The sequence below is a fragment of the Penicillium malachiteum genome (genome assembly GCF_028827825.1).
Source record: "Penicillium malachiteum strain IBT 17515 chromosome Unknown utg000002l:1.0-8849297.0:1.0-8852440.0, whole genome shotgun sequence".
Classification (NCBI taxonomy): Eukaryota; Fungi; Ascomycota; class Eurotiomycetes; order Eurotiales; family Aspergillaceae; genus Penicillium; species Penicillium malachiteum.
In genome coordinates, this window is record NW_026643095.1 from 5,660,528 (window position 1) to 5,676,221 (window position 15,694).

Genomic DNA, 15,694 nt, shown 5'->3' on the forward strand with positions numbered 1-15,694 from the left:
ATGAATTTGAATGTGAAACTCAAGATCAATATGAAAGATTCGGAATAGCCATATTAAATGTAGTTGGCCTGACGCTCCGAAGTAAGAGTCGAAGTTCCAATAAGGTTTGGTGTAGAGATGCTAGCGGTGTGAGGGCGTTGTGCAACCTTTCCACGACCACCAAAGATAGAAAGTCGGCGTGATAGACGTTGACTCAGACCACGCGAAGACCGGGGTTCCACGGAGATAACTGACATGGGGCGAGCAGTTGAAGGACGAGGACTAGCTGTTTCTGGGCGATAGGCATTGGGAACCAGGCTACCATCCAGCAAGAAGGTGGAACGACGCTTCAACTTTGCGGCGGTACTATCCGGGTCTGCCATGTTGTAGGCGAAATCTTCCTTGATATCATCGAGGGCATGCGAGACACGGTGCAAAAGCTTGGGCTTCTCAATGAAGGAAGCAGGACGTTGCTCGAGACCATAGACTTGAATTGGTGTAGAGTCTGTGGCCTCATCCATGGGAGTAGTGTAAAAACGAGGGTATTTTGGAGCCATGCGGGTACGGCGGGGGTGTTGAGAGCCCAAAGACAAAGTTGAGGTCGGTTGCGGATGTTGATAAGGAAGATGAGGATCGGAGGATGAGACACTCAAGGAGTAAGAGCTATTTGTGGCTGAAGATGCCCACATGGTTCTCTAAGATTCAATCTGAGAATTATGTGACGAGTGTATGAAGGAGAACAGGGGGGGAAAGGTTATGAGATTTAGTATAGAAGGGGGAAAAGGGAATGAGAAGAAGCTAAGAAAAAAAACGGGATAGAAGGGGAAAGAAACCAATAAAAAAAGGGAACTATGGAGAAAGCACTAAACAAATAGGAATAGAAATAGCGAGAAGAAAAGACAATTCACATTTAAAAAAAAACCTATGGATCTTAATTGGGAAAAAGACCAAAAGTGGATCAAAGACATTGAGCATTTTAGTTCCCAAGCTACGAGGCGCCGGTCCGTGTAACACATAGATGACTGTAATTTTATGTTTCATCTCTTTTTTAGATCCTTATATAGTCAGATGGATGCGAATCCTGTGGAGAGATTACGTAGATGGCATAATTGTGACAAAAAGAAATATACCTATAATAGAATATTATATGGAAGATCATAAGGGGGGGAATATCTGTTCTTTGTTCGGGGAAGACAAATCCGTCCTTTTTATTTTCTTTTCTACAGTTGTTTTTCTGGGCCTTTTTTTTCTTTCGCTTTTTGACTTATCCACTCATAGGTTAGTGCAAGCGGAGGACCCATATCAGATCATCCCATGTCCACAATTGTCTTGGAATCTGACACATCCCGGCTCTGGCGTAAGTAGCTTTCGGTGACGCGGCAGAGAGCCAAGCCTCCTCGGCGTTTAACTTCGATGGTACAAATGTACCAAGATCTGGTCTACTCAGAAAAAAAAGGCAAAAAATTGGGGAACCTTGGTGACAAGGTGTCGTACCGTGCTAGTTCCAAACTCCGAGCATAGTGCTAAAGCGTCGGGGAAAGCAGTGGACCATGGGTCATTGCACCAAGAAAAGCGGATCTGGGATCTTCTGCCGTGGAAATTTCATTGGATCGCGGAATCTCAGGGGGGAGAAATTCGCGCGGTACGAGTGTTGGAATGGTTGGTCGCTACGAAGTAATAATATGAAAGAGAGGTCCAAAATAGTGCTCATTTGGTACATGAGGAATTGACCAGCTGATAGTGTCTAAAATAGAGAAGGGGGGCACAAAAAAGGGTTCGGCGTCAAGGGTTGTTCTCCAGCGTTCGAAGATGCGAGTCCGAGGTGGGGGCCTATAATGGGGCCAATTAACAAACCACAGCGACACATCGGAAAACACACGAGGTCCGTGGAGGGGCTCTGAATCGTTGACCATTCATAAATGGTAATTTCAACTATCCACTATGCACTCCCCGCACAAAAGGATCATCCCCAATTCCATGGCAAAAAGACGAGGGGGTGTTCCTCCTTCGGACCTTCAATAGGAGGAAATGATTGTCGCCACCTGGGCACTAGGGGCGGAAACTCCTTCGGAAGAGATGTGACCGAAAAACAAAAAGTGGGAGCAATGGGAGAAATGAAATAGCCATGACATCGTTTCTCATTTCTTTGAAACTATTTACATAACAAAGCGTAAATTGACATCTGTGGATCTTCGTTAGTATCCCGTAGTCAAGGTTACACGGCAGATCTTGAACTTACCAAGAGGGTGGCTGCAGCTGAGTTGCGGCTTTTGGGTATATTTGCCGTCGAGTTCCGCCCGAATTGTATTTAACAACTGGAGATAAGATTGCTGGGGCCACTGCTGAAGTGATTTGATGAACGCCCAACTGAGGGCTCCACGAGCCTGTCCATCCTGGAAAGTATCCGCCCTGCAGGGAAAAAAAGGGGCGTTAGTTAAAATGAACTAATGTAAAATTAAGGGTTATCTTTCCCCGCACGTCACTTACGATGTCTGCGTATCTTTGGAGCCGGAAAACATAACCACATCGGCTGGTGACGTTTTCGTCTGGATGGTACGTTGACGCGCTTGGCCACCGTTGGCCGCCTTCTTGAAAAATCCAATAGCGGTGTTGGCCATGCTGGACAAATCTCCCTGGCCGTAGGAGCTGATGGCGCTGAAAAGATCTTGAGCGGCTTCCTTTGCGAGATTGGGTTCCTTAAGCACACCCTGAGTTGAGTAGATGTATGGCAGATCCAGCGCGGTTCCTGAGTGACAAGAGTCGAAAATGGCCGTCAATCGAACACCCGGTCGCAAGGGACGGACCATAATGTCGTGCATGTCATCGTCGACGATATGACCAGCAGTTTTGTAGTCGACAGGATAAATCACATCGTCGTATCCATCATCCTCGTCGCCGTCCAGGTCAGGGGTGCGACCACCGTGACCGGAGTAGTGAACAAACAATGAATCGTGAGGCTGAGCATCCTTGACGAGCCACTGCATGGCGCGGATAATATTTTGCTTGTTTGGGATGCTCATTGGGTTCTTTTGGTCATCAGTAAGAATGACCATGTCCTCACGGCGATACCCGAACTTGTCATGCAAGAAGCCAGACATGTTAGTTACATCGTTGATACAGCCGCGCAGTGCATTTTCTTGACCGAAATAGTTGATGCCAATCAGAAGAGCTTTACGGCGTCCTGTACAAGCCGAGTACTGGAAATGATAATTCGATGGGGCGCCCTGTCCAAAGTGCTGCATATTCTGAGGGGGCGTTGGTGGCACATTCGGAGAGGGAGCTCGTCCCGGTTCTAAGTGAATCCCGTCAGTACATGGTAACTATGTGGTTAACACTCCTACTAATAGTATATCGTAAAATCATACCATTGCGAGATGAGCTTAGATTATGCTGATGCGATGGATACTGTGGCGGATATTGTGGAGCCTGTCCATAGGGCTGAGAGACTGGTCTATAATTCTGCGGCGGCTGAGGACTCGGTGTCTGGTACGGTTGCGGCGGGGGTTGCGGCGAGGGTGCGTGAGATGAGTATGGCCTTGGTGGCTGAGGAGGTGGTCCTCCATACTGAGCATGAGGAGGGTACCCATGTGGCGGTGGGTGTCCATAGTAAGGTTGTCCCTGGTGGCCATATTGCTGGGGGCCCGGAGGAGGCGGACCGGACCAATGCCCATGAGGCGGTGGGTGATGGTGTCCTGCCCATGGCGGGGGACCAGGTGGTGGATAGTGAGGCATTATATGAGGGGCTGGATGAAGGTTCCAAGAGAGAAGCCACCTATGTACATATACGAAAGAAAGTGGGATTCTCGGAGGAAGTTTTTTATCACAAGTATCGGCTTAGCTGATTAGTGGGGCACGCAGATCCTCGGGTTAAAGAAGTTTGAAATCAACGGCAACTCTTGCCGGTGGATAAAGTATATAGAAGGGAGCGCATAAAATCAATCTAGGAGGCAAAAAAAGGCACAAACGGGAATGTACCACGGCTTCTTTTTATTTTTTTTTATTTTTTTTATTTATATACCATGGAAGGGGCCAGGAACATCAAGGAAGTTCGGGAAGTTCAGCCCTATGGGAATACTGCAGGCAACAATGTTTTTGCGGCCTCTCCGAGTCTTGGCATCTGGGCATGACATAGGGCAAATCAGGCAAAGCGTGCAAACAAAGCAAACTGGTCAAACAAAGTAAACAGATCAAACAGATCAAATTAAAACATGTGATCAAACTTTCTGTTCTGTCCACGTGAGCTCCGAACTCGGATGGAACAAAAATAGAGTATCACGTAAGCCTCGTATGCGCGGAGCCCGCGGAAAGACAAGTCGCAGTTCGCAGCCCGGAGTACGGGCTTCGGAGTACTCCGTACACGTCCAAGTTTGTTGCGCGGTGTGGACCTGTCAGAGCATATTCTTTTAAAATGAGATTCAAACGAGGCTACGTGCGCGATGCGGGGAAAATCCTCGTAACACCGCGTCATTCAAACTTGAATTTGGTCTAGAGGGGTCACAGCGTTGGATAAACCGGGAATCTCAGTTGAAATGGCAAGTATCACACGAACCATGGGGACCTCACATGGGCCTTGGAGAATCACTCCATATCATTCATATCATGTGTTTGGTGGAAAGAAGTCGGATGGCTGCAATTTCGAATAGGACGGACAGAGCCTCATGGGAACCCAACACCCCAGAGAGGGGAAGAAATGATAATCAAAAAAATAAAAACAAAAACAAAGAAACAAATAATAATAAAGCTAGATTATAGATTCCACATTCCTTGAGCCCCTTAGGTAGAGAAAATTTCTTTTTAGTCCAATCAAAAATGGGCCATGGCCGAAGTTGAGCCTCAATAACGCCTCAAAAGGGCCAGGTGCATTCGAAACAAACAATTATTTACTCTAACAGTAAGACTTCATCTAGAATTTACAGGGATTCTATTTGACCTCGCCAACTACTTCCAAGGTTATGTCTGAGCGTAATTGCGTGACTGCGGGAATCTTGCCGATCACTTATTCATTGTTTTTTTTTTCTCACCTGTGGACTTTGAGGCTCCAGAGCTCGGAGGTGTACTCAGCCGCGCCGAGTGTCTCCGCTCCCATTCTTTTTTTGATCTGAGCCTCATTAAGGACCAGAGTGAGGAGGCTCATAAAATCCTCACTGGCCCGGGAAAAATACCACTCCTTTCTTTCTCTCCCATTAACCATTAATTCATTCCCATCTGGGATTTTTAATTATTTCATTTCTCTTCGCTCCCTTGAACATGGATTGTTCTTCTTGATATCTTCTTTTCCCCGCTACAACTTTCTTCACATTAATTGACTCCACTTAGAGCCATGTCCGCAACCACTACGAACTTGGACTCTTTGCCCTTTGATATTTTTTACCAAATCGCTAAATCGCTGGACGACCGCGATTATATTAACTTAAGTCGAACCAACCGTGCTCTTCGTGACTTAACGAACAGTGATCTGGTCGCCAGAAAGACTGTTGAGGTAACTAGCGGGAATAACCCCCACACCCCCTCCCATCACTATTCCTGGGGGCCAAAGCTGACTCTGCATAGAACGCTCTCCTCTACAGTATAGAGGGGCAAAAGGCCTTGGCAAATCGGGCTGGCTACACTTATCGCAAGGCTGTTGGGCATCGGTTTGACATTCATGAGGCGGTCGCAACTGCAACTCCTTATTCTGTTTCAGTCCTAGCCTATGGGGCTGATTTTCTATACAATCAAGGATTTTTATGTTACCGAGCAGGCCACGATATTCGTTTGCTTAATGTCCATGCTGGAGGCAAACAAGAACGTGTCCTAAACTTACTCGACCTTCTTCGTCGCTTACATTCAGGCCCCGATGCAGTCGATCGGGTATCTTTGTTGCAATATGCAGATGGAATCCTTGTGTTCCGAGTTAAGGAATTCAATGAACAGGATGACATGCTACTGGCGATTGACATGTCTGTGCGTCCAACTAACTTAAAAAAGGGACGCCTGGTTCTTCAGAGGACTGTCCCTGCGTCAGCACCAATGTTTGTCCGGCACTCCCGCTCCTATCTTTGGTATGGTGTATTTACGGCCATGGGCGGCTCAGACGGAGTCTGGGCTATTCATGGAGCGGATATAACCTCCCCTGACACAAGGGATACTAGATTCACTCTTGACCGAATAGTAGATGGAGATCTTGGTCAGTCGCTTTGCTTCGAGATGTATAATGAGCATCTTTATGCAGTCTCTACCCAAGCTACCACCGGACAGGCCGAAGTATACTCTTCATTCTATCGCTGGTCCTGCTATGCGCCTCGTCGGGATGGCCGCCAACAGGATGGAACTATATGGCGTCGCGAGCATTGCGAAGGTCCTATTAATGAAATGTGGACTGATTTATCCATACGAATTGATGAGGTGACTGGGAATCCCGTTATCTTAGAGTGTCGCCGAGAATGGCCTGCGGGGAAGAGTGAAAATCATCGAACCTATTATACCCAGCCCCTCCCAATGCCAGAAGAAGTTTTTGGCATGGATGACGAAGGTAGCAGTGACTCGGACTGTCTACCTTTCGCACAAGAGGATGATCTGGATGAAGCCTTAACAAATACTCATCGTCCCGCCAATTCACACCGACCAGCAAAGCGGCTACGTCGTGACTATCATGCCGAATATGAGCCCTCTCACGACCATACCCTGCGACAAGAGTTTATCGCAGCACGAACGAAACACCGCACCTACAACCTCGCCGCATCAACATTTATTGACCTTGTTAATGATCCAGTGGCCGGCGGCGTCCGATCGCAAGACCGACTCCGACTTCGTACTGTCTCCCGAAAGCGCAAAAGCCCTATTGACGAAGAAGGGGATGACGGTCACCAAGGTCTAATTTTGGGTCCTACTCAATATAATGACGATGGAATACCTCTTGAAGGCTCAGAAGAGCGCTTTATGTCTCGTGGTGTCCACATGTGGCCACCCGAAGACTCTCCCACCGAACTCCATCGAATCCTTTGTCCAGATTCACGCATTAACAGTGTGCGCGTGATCTCAGATGAACGCTCAATTCTCTATTCTATACAATGCTCTGGTCTACCAGTTGATCACAAGGCAATAATCCTTATCAGTTTCGACCCAAAAATCCACTTCAAGACTTTACTCCCTTTGCGCACTACGAAGGCACCTTCTATTCCTGAGAAGATCTTCCCCGTTGAGGCTCCACAGCCGGAGCACTTGAATGGGTCGCTGCTCAGGGAGGCTAAGCCTCTTTATGAGGCTATCAATTGGGGCTATTGGCTGCGATGAAGAGTTGCATCGCAGGATTACCCTGCATATTCTAGGTAGTTTATTGAATACTTTACTCAAATATAACTGATATCGATTCTCAAGATTCACCTTTCTGAAGTGCCTATGCAGTTCTCTTTTCATATTGAAAATTATAACTTGAATTCAGCAAGATAATGCTCTACTATCAGTGGTCATCTGAAAGAACTGCCAGTGGCATCTTGAAAGGCTGATGTATCGTTTAGGGTTAACCTTGGAAGTGAATGATTAATGATGGATCCATTCACGTTCGATAATCCCTTATCGATATCGATATGAGAATTGTTTGCCTGGACCTCGTGACCTCGCTGTCGCTCGCTTAATAGGCGGGGATTGAAGTGTTTACTTCTCACTCCCTCGTTCCTAATTTTCTCACCACCGCGCTCTCACCACCGCACCCTCACTCCCCGTTCACGAAAACCACAATTTCTGAACGAAACAAAGATGTGTAAGTCTCAAAGCCTTCCAGTCACTACTCACACAAATATAAAACGCTTTGACGCGTTATTCAGAGTATTCTGAGACGAAAATGTCTGACGCGTTTCCTGAAACGGCTTTACTGACCCGTCACTAGTCGTCTACCACCGAGAGCCCGGTATGCCCTGCGACTTCGGGGGCGACGCCGAAAGATGGCTGAGTCGTATGTACATCTAAATATCCCCATCCATCTACTCCCTTCCAATATCAAAGCCATATTAACAATTATATAATTCTAGCCGACCGCGCCCGTCAACTCGGCTTGACTGAGTGGGGCAACCCCGTCACCACCACCTGGACCAGCGACTTTGCATGGGCCTTGTTGCAGGCTCGAGCTCACCGAAACGTGAACTGGAGAGTCCGCCGCCGGGCTCATGCAAGGTCGAACCCAAGGTGGTCCAACCCTAACCGGCCAGGGTACGCCGCATATGCCCAGCAGGCGGGAACTGATGCCCCGCCTGGCCAGGAGTGCACTCGGTGCGCCCGCGGCCGCGCTGCCTTTGGCACGTGTGCAGTGTTGGTCTTTGATGGCGATATTGCATACAACGGTAGTTGCATCGCCTGTGGATACGGCGATGTTGCAAACCAGTGTTCTCACCGTAAGTGATATGACTTCAGGCCATTCAGTGAGAGATGAATGAATGAAGCTAATCTCGTATAATAGGGAGCCAACTACCGCAATACGTCTATGATCTGGTGGCCGCTGAGAATCCAGATCATCCCATCCTGCAGCTGCCGGCAAATGCAGCCCTGGCGCGGACGACGGCCCAGCCCGCGAACCAGACAGTAATGGAGTATGATGCTCCCGGGTCCGATCCCTTTGTCGACCATTCCGAAGCCTTTGTCGACCAAGCTGAGCTCGAGTCTCTGTTGCTCTCGAGTGACAGTTCCTCTCTGAGCTCGCTTGGTGCGACCCCGAATTCGGCCGCCGATTCAGAAAGCTCCCAGAGAACGGCGCAGCAACCCCTCCTGGTCATAAGTGATGATAGTAGCTCTCTGAGCACTATTAGCACTCCGACCCCGAATTCGGGAGGTGAGGAAGAACCAACAGAGTTCTATTTCGGTCCATGGGGCTCCTTTTAGGCCTGCTCAAACCCTCCTCCCCTACCGACCCGTCACATCGGTATCTTGGTCCTGATGAACCGCAATACATCAACCTTTTCACCACCGACCTGTCACATCGGTTATCTTGGTCTTGATGAACCGAAACCATCACCGCTCACTGACCCGTCACATCAGTTTCTTGGTTGGGTGAACCGTAATCACCTAGCAGAGTCCTAATTGCCTCCAGTCTGCGTTACGCACACCGTTACCTTGAAGTTCATGACCGCCACCACAGCAACCAAGCTCTTGCCATCGAAATTCCACCTCCCTTGCTGTCACATCAGCCCTTGAATTTCATGTTCTAAAGCTTTCTTGCTCCTCACCATCATACTGGCCCTTGAACTCAGATCCATACCGTGAAGTTTCTCCCTCCTTACGATCACACCAGCCCTTGAACTTCATCATCTCAAAGAATTCAAGCTGTCGACCTCCAGACCCCGAAGTTCCTCCGTGTTTACCATCACATCGGCCTTGAACTTGCTGGATTAAAAACCATTATGCCCTGAGTTCTACTGAGTTCTACTGAGTTCTACGCCATCGGAGTTTCTTCTAAAGTCACATCGGTCTCTTACTTCACATCGGTCTTGAACTTCATTATCTCAAAGAATCCAACTGTCAACCTCCAGGCCCCAAAGTTCCTCTATCTTTACCTCCTCATTGGTCTTGAACTTTCTGGCTTCAAAACATTTACGCCCTGAGTTCTACGCCATCGGAATTTCCCCTAAAGTCGCATCGCATCGGTCTTGAACTTCATATCAGTCTCGAACCTCACATCGGTCTTGAACTTCACATCAGTCTCGAACCTCACTCGGTCTTGAACTTCAAATTGGTCTTGGCACTTCACATCTGCCCTTGAACTTCATCATCTCAAAGCATTCAAGCTCTCAGCCTCTAGGCCCCGAAGTTCCTTCGTCTTTACCACCCCATCAGCTTTGAGCCCGCTGGATTTAAAAGAAAATTGCGCCTGAGTTCTACGCCATCAGAATTTCTATTGATGTCGCATTGGTCCTTGAACTTGCGGATCTAAATCATTTACGCACTGCGGTCTGCACCATCGGACTTTCTACTAAAGTCACATCAGTCATGAACTCCAAGATCTCATACCGTTTAACTTTCGGGCTCTATCTTGTCGGAGTCATCCAGACTGTCACGTTGTCACATTGTCCTTACAATCCATCTCGAGCAATATGAGTCGATGAGCTCCATGTCGCGAATCCCATCTCTACCATCACATCGGTGCTTCGGGCTAGGATTCGGAGCCATCCAAAATACTCATTTTTGGATTCCATACAATCTTCAAATTTCTGACCGTGACACGAAAGGCCCAGACTAAAGAGAGGAGATCACCCTTTTCTGCTTCAATTGGCCATTTCTCTTTTTACGCTTTTTCACCGCGCTTTGATTATTTCTGTTCTTTCTTTTTGCTATCTTTATGATACCCATTTCCTTTTGTTATCTTTGTGATACCCATTTCTTTCATAGCTCATTATTTCAAGTTCTCACAAAGGTCCTTGTTCCCTGGTCTTTCTTCTGCCGGGCAGCAAGAGAGCTTGACACATTGCCAGCTTTGATTATGCATTGCATTTTTGCTTGACCTCTTCTTTGATTTTCGTGCCAGTTCTTGATATTCTTTGACTTCTTTTCGTCTTTTCGTAAAACTAATCACCCACCACATGTGCACTTAGTAGTCTAAATCTTCAGGTGAGTGCTATTAGGGTAGTAAGATAGAAGTACTCTCAGTAGGAATACTACTAGTAGTTCTGTAGGCCTGCCAGATGATCTTAGACTCAGCACTTGGGTGATAGTACCACATATCTTTCTGTTCGGATGAGTATATACACCCAGGCCCATCTTCATTCGTGATTGTTACAAGATAATTTGTTTCGATCACCTCCATGTGAATACTAGTAGAGTTTTGGATCCATATTGCCAAAAGTAAAACTCCTAAACATTTTTGAAACCACGCCAGAGACGAATTCCCCAGATCGCACTCCAAACCTCCATTTGAAAGAAAATGATTTTGGCCAATACGAGAGGTGAAGGGGAGGAAATATTTGAGCTTTGAGCCTGGAGAGAAACACTGGTAGAAACATTTGAACTTGAGAATAAAGCTCGGGCAATTAATACCTGATTGAGCGTTGGAAGGTCTTGAAGCTTTGGAAGTTGAATCATGATGCATCCGAACAAACATTGGAACTTGAAAATTTTAAACCTTTCCTCCAACACATAAAAACCAGTATTTAAAGCACTCTTAATCTCTCCCACTTCTCAAGCGCCTTGATATACCGAGACCGCTGCCTCTCAAGCCTTGCACGCATTCTCGCATCCGACTCGTCTTCACCAGCTATGGCATTCAACTCTTCATCATCTAATCTCGCGAAGGCCTTGACAGATACAGCGAGCATGGGACATCTTGGTCCCAGTATGTGTCGCTCCACAACCTGCATGGCCACATTATCAATGAAACGATACAGTGCAATCTCATAGTATGACTGCAGTCTAGCCCGCACAAAAAGCACTTGATTGAGAATCGTGGAGATGAATCGACTGTCATCGCCATGACTCTCGGAGCGACCCTTGACATCGTCATTTTCATTTTCGGCCTTGGGGACAGGCTTCTCTGCAGATTTCTTTTGAGACAACATCTTCTTTCCAAGAAGGATCTCTCCTCGATTCCGATCCGCAAGCACTGTGTCCGCCATCAATCGTGGATTGCGTGTTACCAGCGGTCTGGCTTGGTTGTCCTGTACAAGGTCAGAAAGAGCGATATCTGCATCTTTGTGCCACTCTTCTGTTGCCTTGATCATGATGCGAGTTAGCTCGAGTCGCACTTTGCTATTAGGAATGGCAATGCGGATCAAGACATCATAGCAGTTTTTAACAAGAGCTTTCACGTCTTCGACAAATCGCCGCGCAATCTCCTCCCAATGAACAGACAGCTTGCGGAAGATCTTCTCCTCTACATCCGGGTGTATGGTGCCAGGGAGACTGCGTCCTTCGCTGATTTTAGCCTCTCTGTAAATCTCACCATAGAGACCAGAATCACGTTTGACCATCTTATCCCAAACCCTCGGGTCTTCGCTCTGAGAAATGAGTGCATTGAGGTCGCTTTCATAGTCCGAGAACGGGAACGGCATATTTTCCCTATCCCTCATTTCATCGTAGAATTGATCCACGCGGCGCTGTACTTCATATCGAAGCATGATTCTTGGATCTTTGGAGGGCACATCTAGGTACTGACCCCGAAGTGTTGCCTCTGCCATCCGCTGCATCTCATTGCAAAATTGAAACACAAAGTATCTTTGCGATTTTGCATCGTCGCGAGCTTCACCCATTCGGCTCAGATCTGCTTCACACTCCTTGAGCTTGTCCCGGATCTCAGATACGATGTGTGGGATACCAGACTGGATCTGCGATCGACGTTCTTTGTCCACATATTTGACCAGTGCATTGATACCTGTGCGGTCCTTCACGACGTCTTGCCAGTCCTTCTTCTTGAACTCGTCACGTTCACGTTCATCTCGCTCGGCATCGGTGAGGTGGGCTTCGTTGGGGACTCGGCTTCGCAATCCGAACCATCCGTGGTCGAAGTGGGGAACGGTGGACAGGTCGTTCTGAAGAAGTTTGACCATCTGATAAAATTAGCATATTTTAATGGAGTGTAACCGAGATAGGTACCTACCCATTCATCGGACCCTTCTTGTTTACGATCACATTTATTCAGAACACCAATGCATCGCTTTTCCAGGCCTGGAATCTCTTCCATCAACTCGAAGATGCGGAGACGCTCCACATCCACATCATCAATGACGACTCTGCTTTGATATTAGCATGGACCTAATAGAAGTTGTGATGTCCGGTCGCTTACAAGACAATGTTCCGTTCGTTGGCTAAATATCCACGAGCCAGCTCTGATGCGACAGCTGCATTCATCTGCATTGACTTATAATCCAGCACTTCGCCTTTCGTGCCGTTTACTACAGGCTCCGTTTTCTTCTTGTCACCTCGAATAAGACCGGGAAGATCGATAATAGTCCAATGCATCTCATCTGGACCCGACCGCTCAATGCGAAGCGTCGCGTCACTCAAGCTTACCCTCTTCCCAGGCTGATGCTCGCCAAATATACATTCTGTAGCCTGAAATGCCCAGAGGTGAGAGTATATCCAACCATTTTGGGTGCCGAACATACCTTCTCAATAATCTCTTTAATGACATCAGGGGTCAGCTCCTCCTTCTCAACTGCGAATTCCTTGATCCGAGCTAGCAATTCCCCATCATTCTCGCATTGTTTACCTGGCACAACAGTAGCCTTGACAGGAAATTTCTTCGCAGTAGAGCTCTGACGAAAGGAAATCTGAATAGGAAACCGTGTGCAAGTCCCGTCCTTTACTGGAAAAGAGACCTCAGTGATAGCTTGGAGCACTGAGCTCTTGCCCGCACTTTGGTCACCTACCACGACAAGCTTGTATAATCAGTAATAGTATCAAAGTGATGTGAATAGCTTATCCAGACTTACTTCAGGTAGATTGATAGAGTTACTCAGTCCGAGCGCCTGTAGCTCATCAATGAAAGCCAATTGCTCTGAGCTTTCGACTCCATCGAAATGGCGCGGTCTTCCCATATTGAAACTAAATTTGCAACTAAATTGGAATTGAAATTGGAATATCTAGACCCCAATCTCCTCGCGGTACATTATCTCTCTTATAGCATTCTCCGCTAGACTAAGAAACAATTCCATGGATTCCGAGTCCGCAGCGAGTCCGCAGTCAACCCTGAATCAATCACTGCATTTACATTAACCGAGGAACTGTCTAGCTACAGCTCGCTGTGCCAGACATGCATTAGTTCCCACTGAAACCGCTCGTGGCGCTAATCCCAGTAATTTCCTTGGGTAATAATTGGTGCATCGGGCACTAGCATTGATTTCAGGCGTTTAGCGTCGAACTACAAGTGGTTCGCCTCTTACGAATACTGTGGGTCTCTGTACACAGGTTCACCTTGGTGGAGTAACTTGAAGTGATCATGTCTCAGCGAGTCTCAGCACACCTGGTGCGGTCAAGTGATGTTCTCACAGTCTCAATTGGTTGAAATGATTGAACGCTTTATTTAGCTGTTTCATGTTATCAAGATTCTGGGCTCATCGCAGGGCCAACAATATCAATATGTCCAATTGTCTATCGCGCAACAATTATGGACGGATATTTGATCCAAAGCCACAGGATCGGGGCTAATTTTAGCCGATTGTCGGCAATATTGAGGATTCAGATATAACTGAAGATAGATAGGCGTGGTTTTAACAGCTCTGGACGGGCTTAGATCAAGGCAAGTCGTCATGATATGCCTACACTGGTAGTACACAGTAACTTTGGAAGAGATTAAAGCTGCTACTCAGGCATAGGATTGGCGCAAAATCCCCTTCCCAAATTCTTGTGACGGATATTCTGAGCTCAGATTCCAGTTATTTGTGCTTGCATTAACCCGGGTGACTATCCCTAATGCTAGACCAGGAGCCATCTTAGGCGGCTTAGGCCCCCACAGGAGTGGGGTTAGTGGGGAGGGACAGTCTCCAGATGTCAGATAAGGAAGTGATTCTCCCTCCTAATCTCCGTCGTGGCTTGATCAATTTTGCTTAGTTCAAATCAGAGAGAACTAGTCGACTTTAGCTAAACGGAATATTGGAGCAACACACAGGAAATGGCTTCCGGAATAGAGGCACTCAAAGGCCAGTCTGCAATCGTGACCGGCGGTGGATCCGGGATCAACCTTGCTTTTACAAAGCTTCTTGTTGATGTTGGCGTTAATTTTCTCATCGCCGACCTTTCCCTACACTCTTCTGCGCAGACTTGGATCAAATTGCATGAAACAACAAATGGAAGTCACGGCCGGGCAGTCTTAAGATTGATGTGAGGGTCTGGTCTTGGCTTGAGAGAACATTTGATGAATGCCTCGTTCAGTTTGGTAAGGGTGCATCTATTGTGGTACCAGGGGCGGGAGTATTCGACCATTCGACGAATTCATTCTGGGAGGATTATGATACAGATTACCGGTACAAAATACTTGATGTTAACCTTGCGCATACGATCAAAATGACTCGGTTGGCTATTGCCCGCTGGCTGGATGATCGAAAGAGAAACGGGGCATCGAGCGGTATCTGCGGTACTGTTGTTCATATCTCTAGTATTTCAGGACAAGTTCCGAGTCTCGCAACGCCCTTGTACGTGGCGAGCAAGCATGGGATCAATGGATTTGTCCGCTCTATGGGTCCTCTGCAGCAGGCATGTGGAATCAGAGTTGTTGGTGTTGCTCCTGGGTCAGTATACATATGATAGTAACTCATGATTGAAGCTGATGGTATGTTATTAGGCTGACTGAGACACCTCTGCTGGTTGATCACCCTCTAACTTTCAGTATTTACGACCCTCGGACAGACATGATCCTCCCTCCCGAAGAACTGGCTCGCGCAATGATGGCGCTTGTTGTTGAGACCGAGAAGTATCAAGCTGGTACCATTCTAGAAGTTTGTGATACTGAGGGACGTTGGTGTGAGGTTTCAGTTTTTAATGACCCTGGTCCCCAAGGTCCAGCGAGTAAAATGTCTGGTGGAAAAGCTGTGATAGATGATCTTTGGAAGTCTTTGGGTCTTAAAGCAAAGATCTAATTTTTCAGACTTGGAAGATTGAGTCTAGTGGGGAAAGTTTAGCTTGTGCTTTGACTCCGGGCTCTACCACCTACACACATCCAATCACTACTACCTAGTATGAGCTTAAGAATCAAAAGAATCACAGAGAATAATGTCCATGCACCTTATGGAAGTTTACAGCCACTCAGACCGTGCGAACGTTA

At 47.2% G+C, this 15,694-nt stretch overlaps 6 protein-coding genes across 6 annotated transcripts; 3 read left to right on the forward strand and 3 right to left on the reverse strand.

The window, feature by feature from the left end:
* Positions 1 to 53: 53 nt before the first annotated feature.
* On the reverse strand, positions 54 to 536 carry N7483_005072 (uncharacterized protein; the record flags this gene model as incomplete). Its single annotated transcript, XM_057088509.1, has 1 exon — positions 54 to 536. The coding sequence occupies one exon, from the start codon at positions 534 to 536 to the stop codon at positions 54 to 56; it is 483 nt and encodes a 160-aa protein (XP_056948338.1).
* Positions 537 to 2,135: 1,599 nt separating this feature from the next.
* On the reverse strand, positions 2,136 to 3,711 carry N7483_005073 (caspase family protein; the record flags this gene model as incomplete). Its single annotated transcript, XM_057088510.1, has 4 exons — positions 2,136 to 2,161; positions 2,219 to 2,388; positions 2,467 to 3,271; positions 3,345 to 3,711. 4 exons carry the CDS (start codon positions 3,709 to 3,711, stop codon positions 2,136 to 2,138), a joined length of 1,368 nt encoding a protein of 455 aa, XP_056948339.1.
* Positions 3,712 to 5,299: 1,588 nt separating this feature from the next.
* fbx15 (F-box domain protein) lies at positions 5,300 to 7,251 on the forward strand (the record flags this gene model as incomplete). Its single annotated transcript, XM_057088511.1, has 2 exons — positions 5,300 to 5,458; positions 5,530 to 7,251. The coding sequence occupies 2 exons, from the start codon at positions 5,300 to 5,302 to the stop codon at positions 7,249 to 7,251; spliced, it is 1,881 nt and encodes a 626-aa protein (XP_056948340.1).
* Positions 7,252 to 7,713: 462 nt separating this feature from the next.
* N7483_005075 (DUF3716 domain-containing protein) lies at positions 7,714 to 8,829 on the forward strand (the record flags this gene model as incomplete). The annotated part of the gene is made up of 3 exons (XM_057088512.1): positions 7,714 to 7,717; positions 7,986 to 8,345; positions 8,411 to 8,829. 3 exons carry the CDS (start codon positions 7,714 to 7,716, stop codon positions 8,827 to 8,829), a joined length of 783 nt encoding a protein of 260 aa, XP_056948341.1.
* A 2,261-nt stretch (positions 8,830 to 11,090) lies between these two features.
* Positions 11,091 to 13,472, reverse strand: N7483_005076 (putative dynamin family GTPase; the record flags this gene model as incomplete). The annotated part of the gene is made up of 5 exons (XM_057088513.1): positions 11,091 to 12,482; positions 12,533 to 12,665; positions 12,719 to 12,987; positions 13,041 to 13,313; positions 13,368 to 13,472. 5 exons carry the CDS (start codon positions 13,470 to 13,472, stop codon positions 11,091 to 11,093), a joined length of 2,172 nt encoding a protein of 723 aa, XP_056948342.1.
* Positions 13,473 to 14,545: 1,073 nt separating this feature from the next.
* Positions 14,546 to 15,509, forward strand: N7483_005077 (15-hydroxyprostaglandin dehydrogenase; the record flags this gene model as incomplete). Its single annotated transcript, XM_057088514.1, has 3 exons — positions 14,546 to 14,740; positions 14,806 to 15,161; positions 15,215 to 15,509. The coding sequence occupies 3 exons, from the start codon at positions 14,546 to 14,548 to the stop codon at positions 15,507 to 15,509; spliced, it is 846 nt and encodes a 281-aa protein (XP_056948343.1).
* Positions 15,510 to 15,694: the final 185 nt, after the last annotated feature.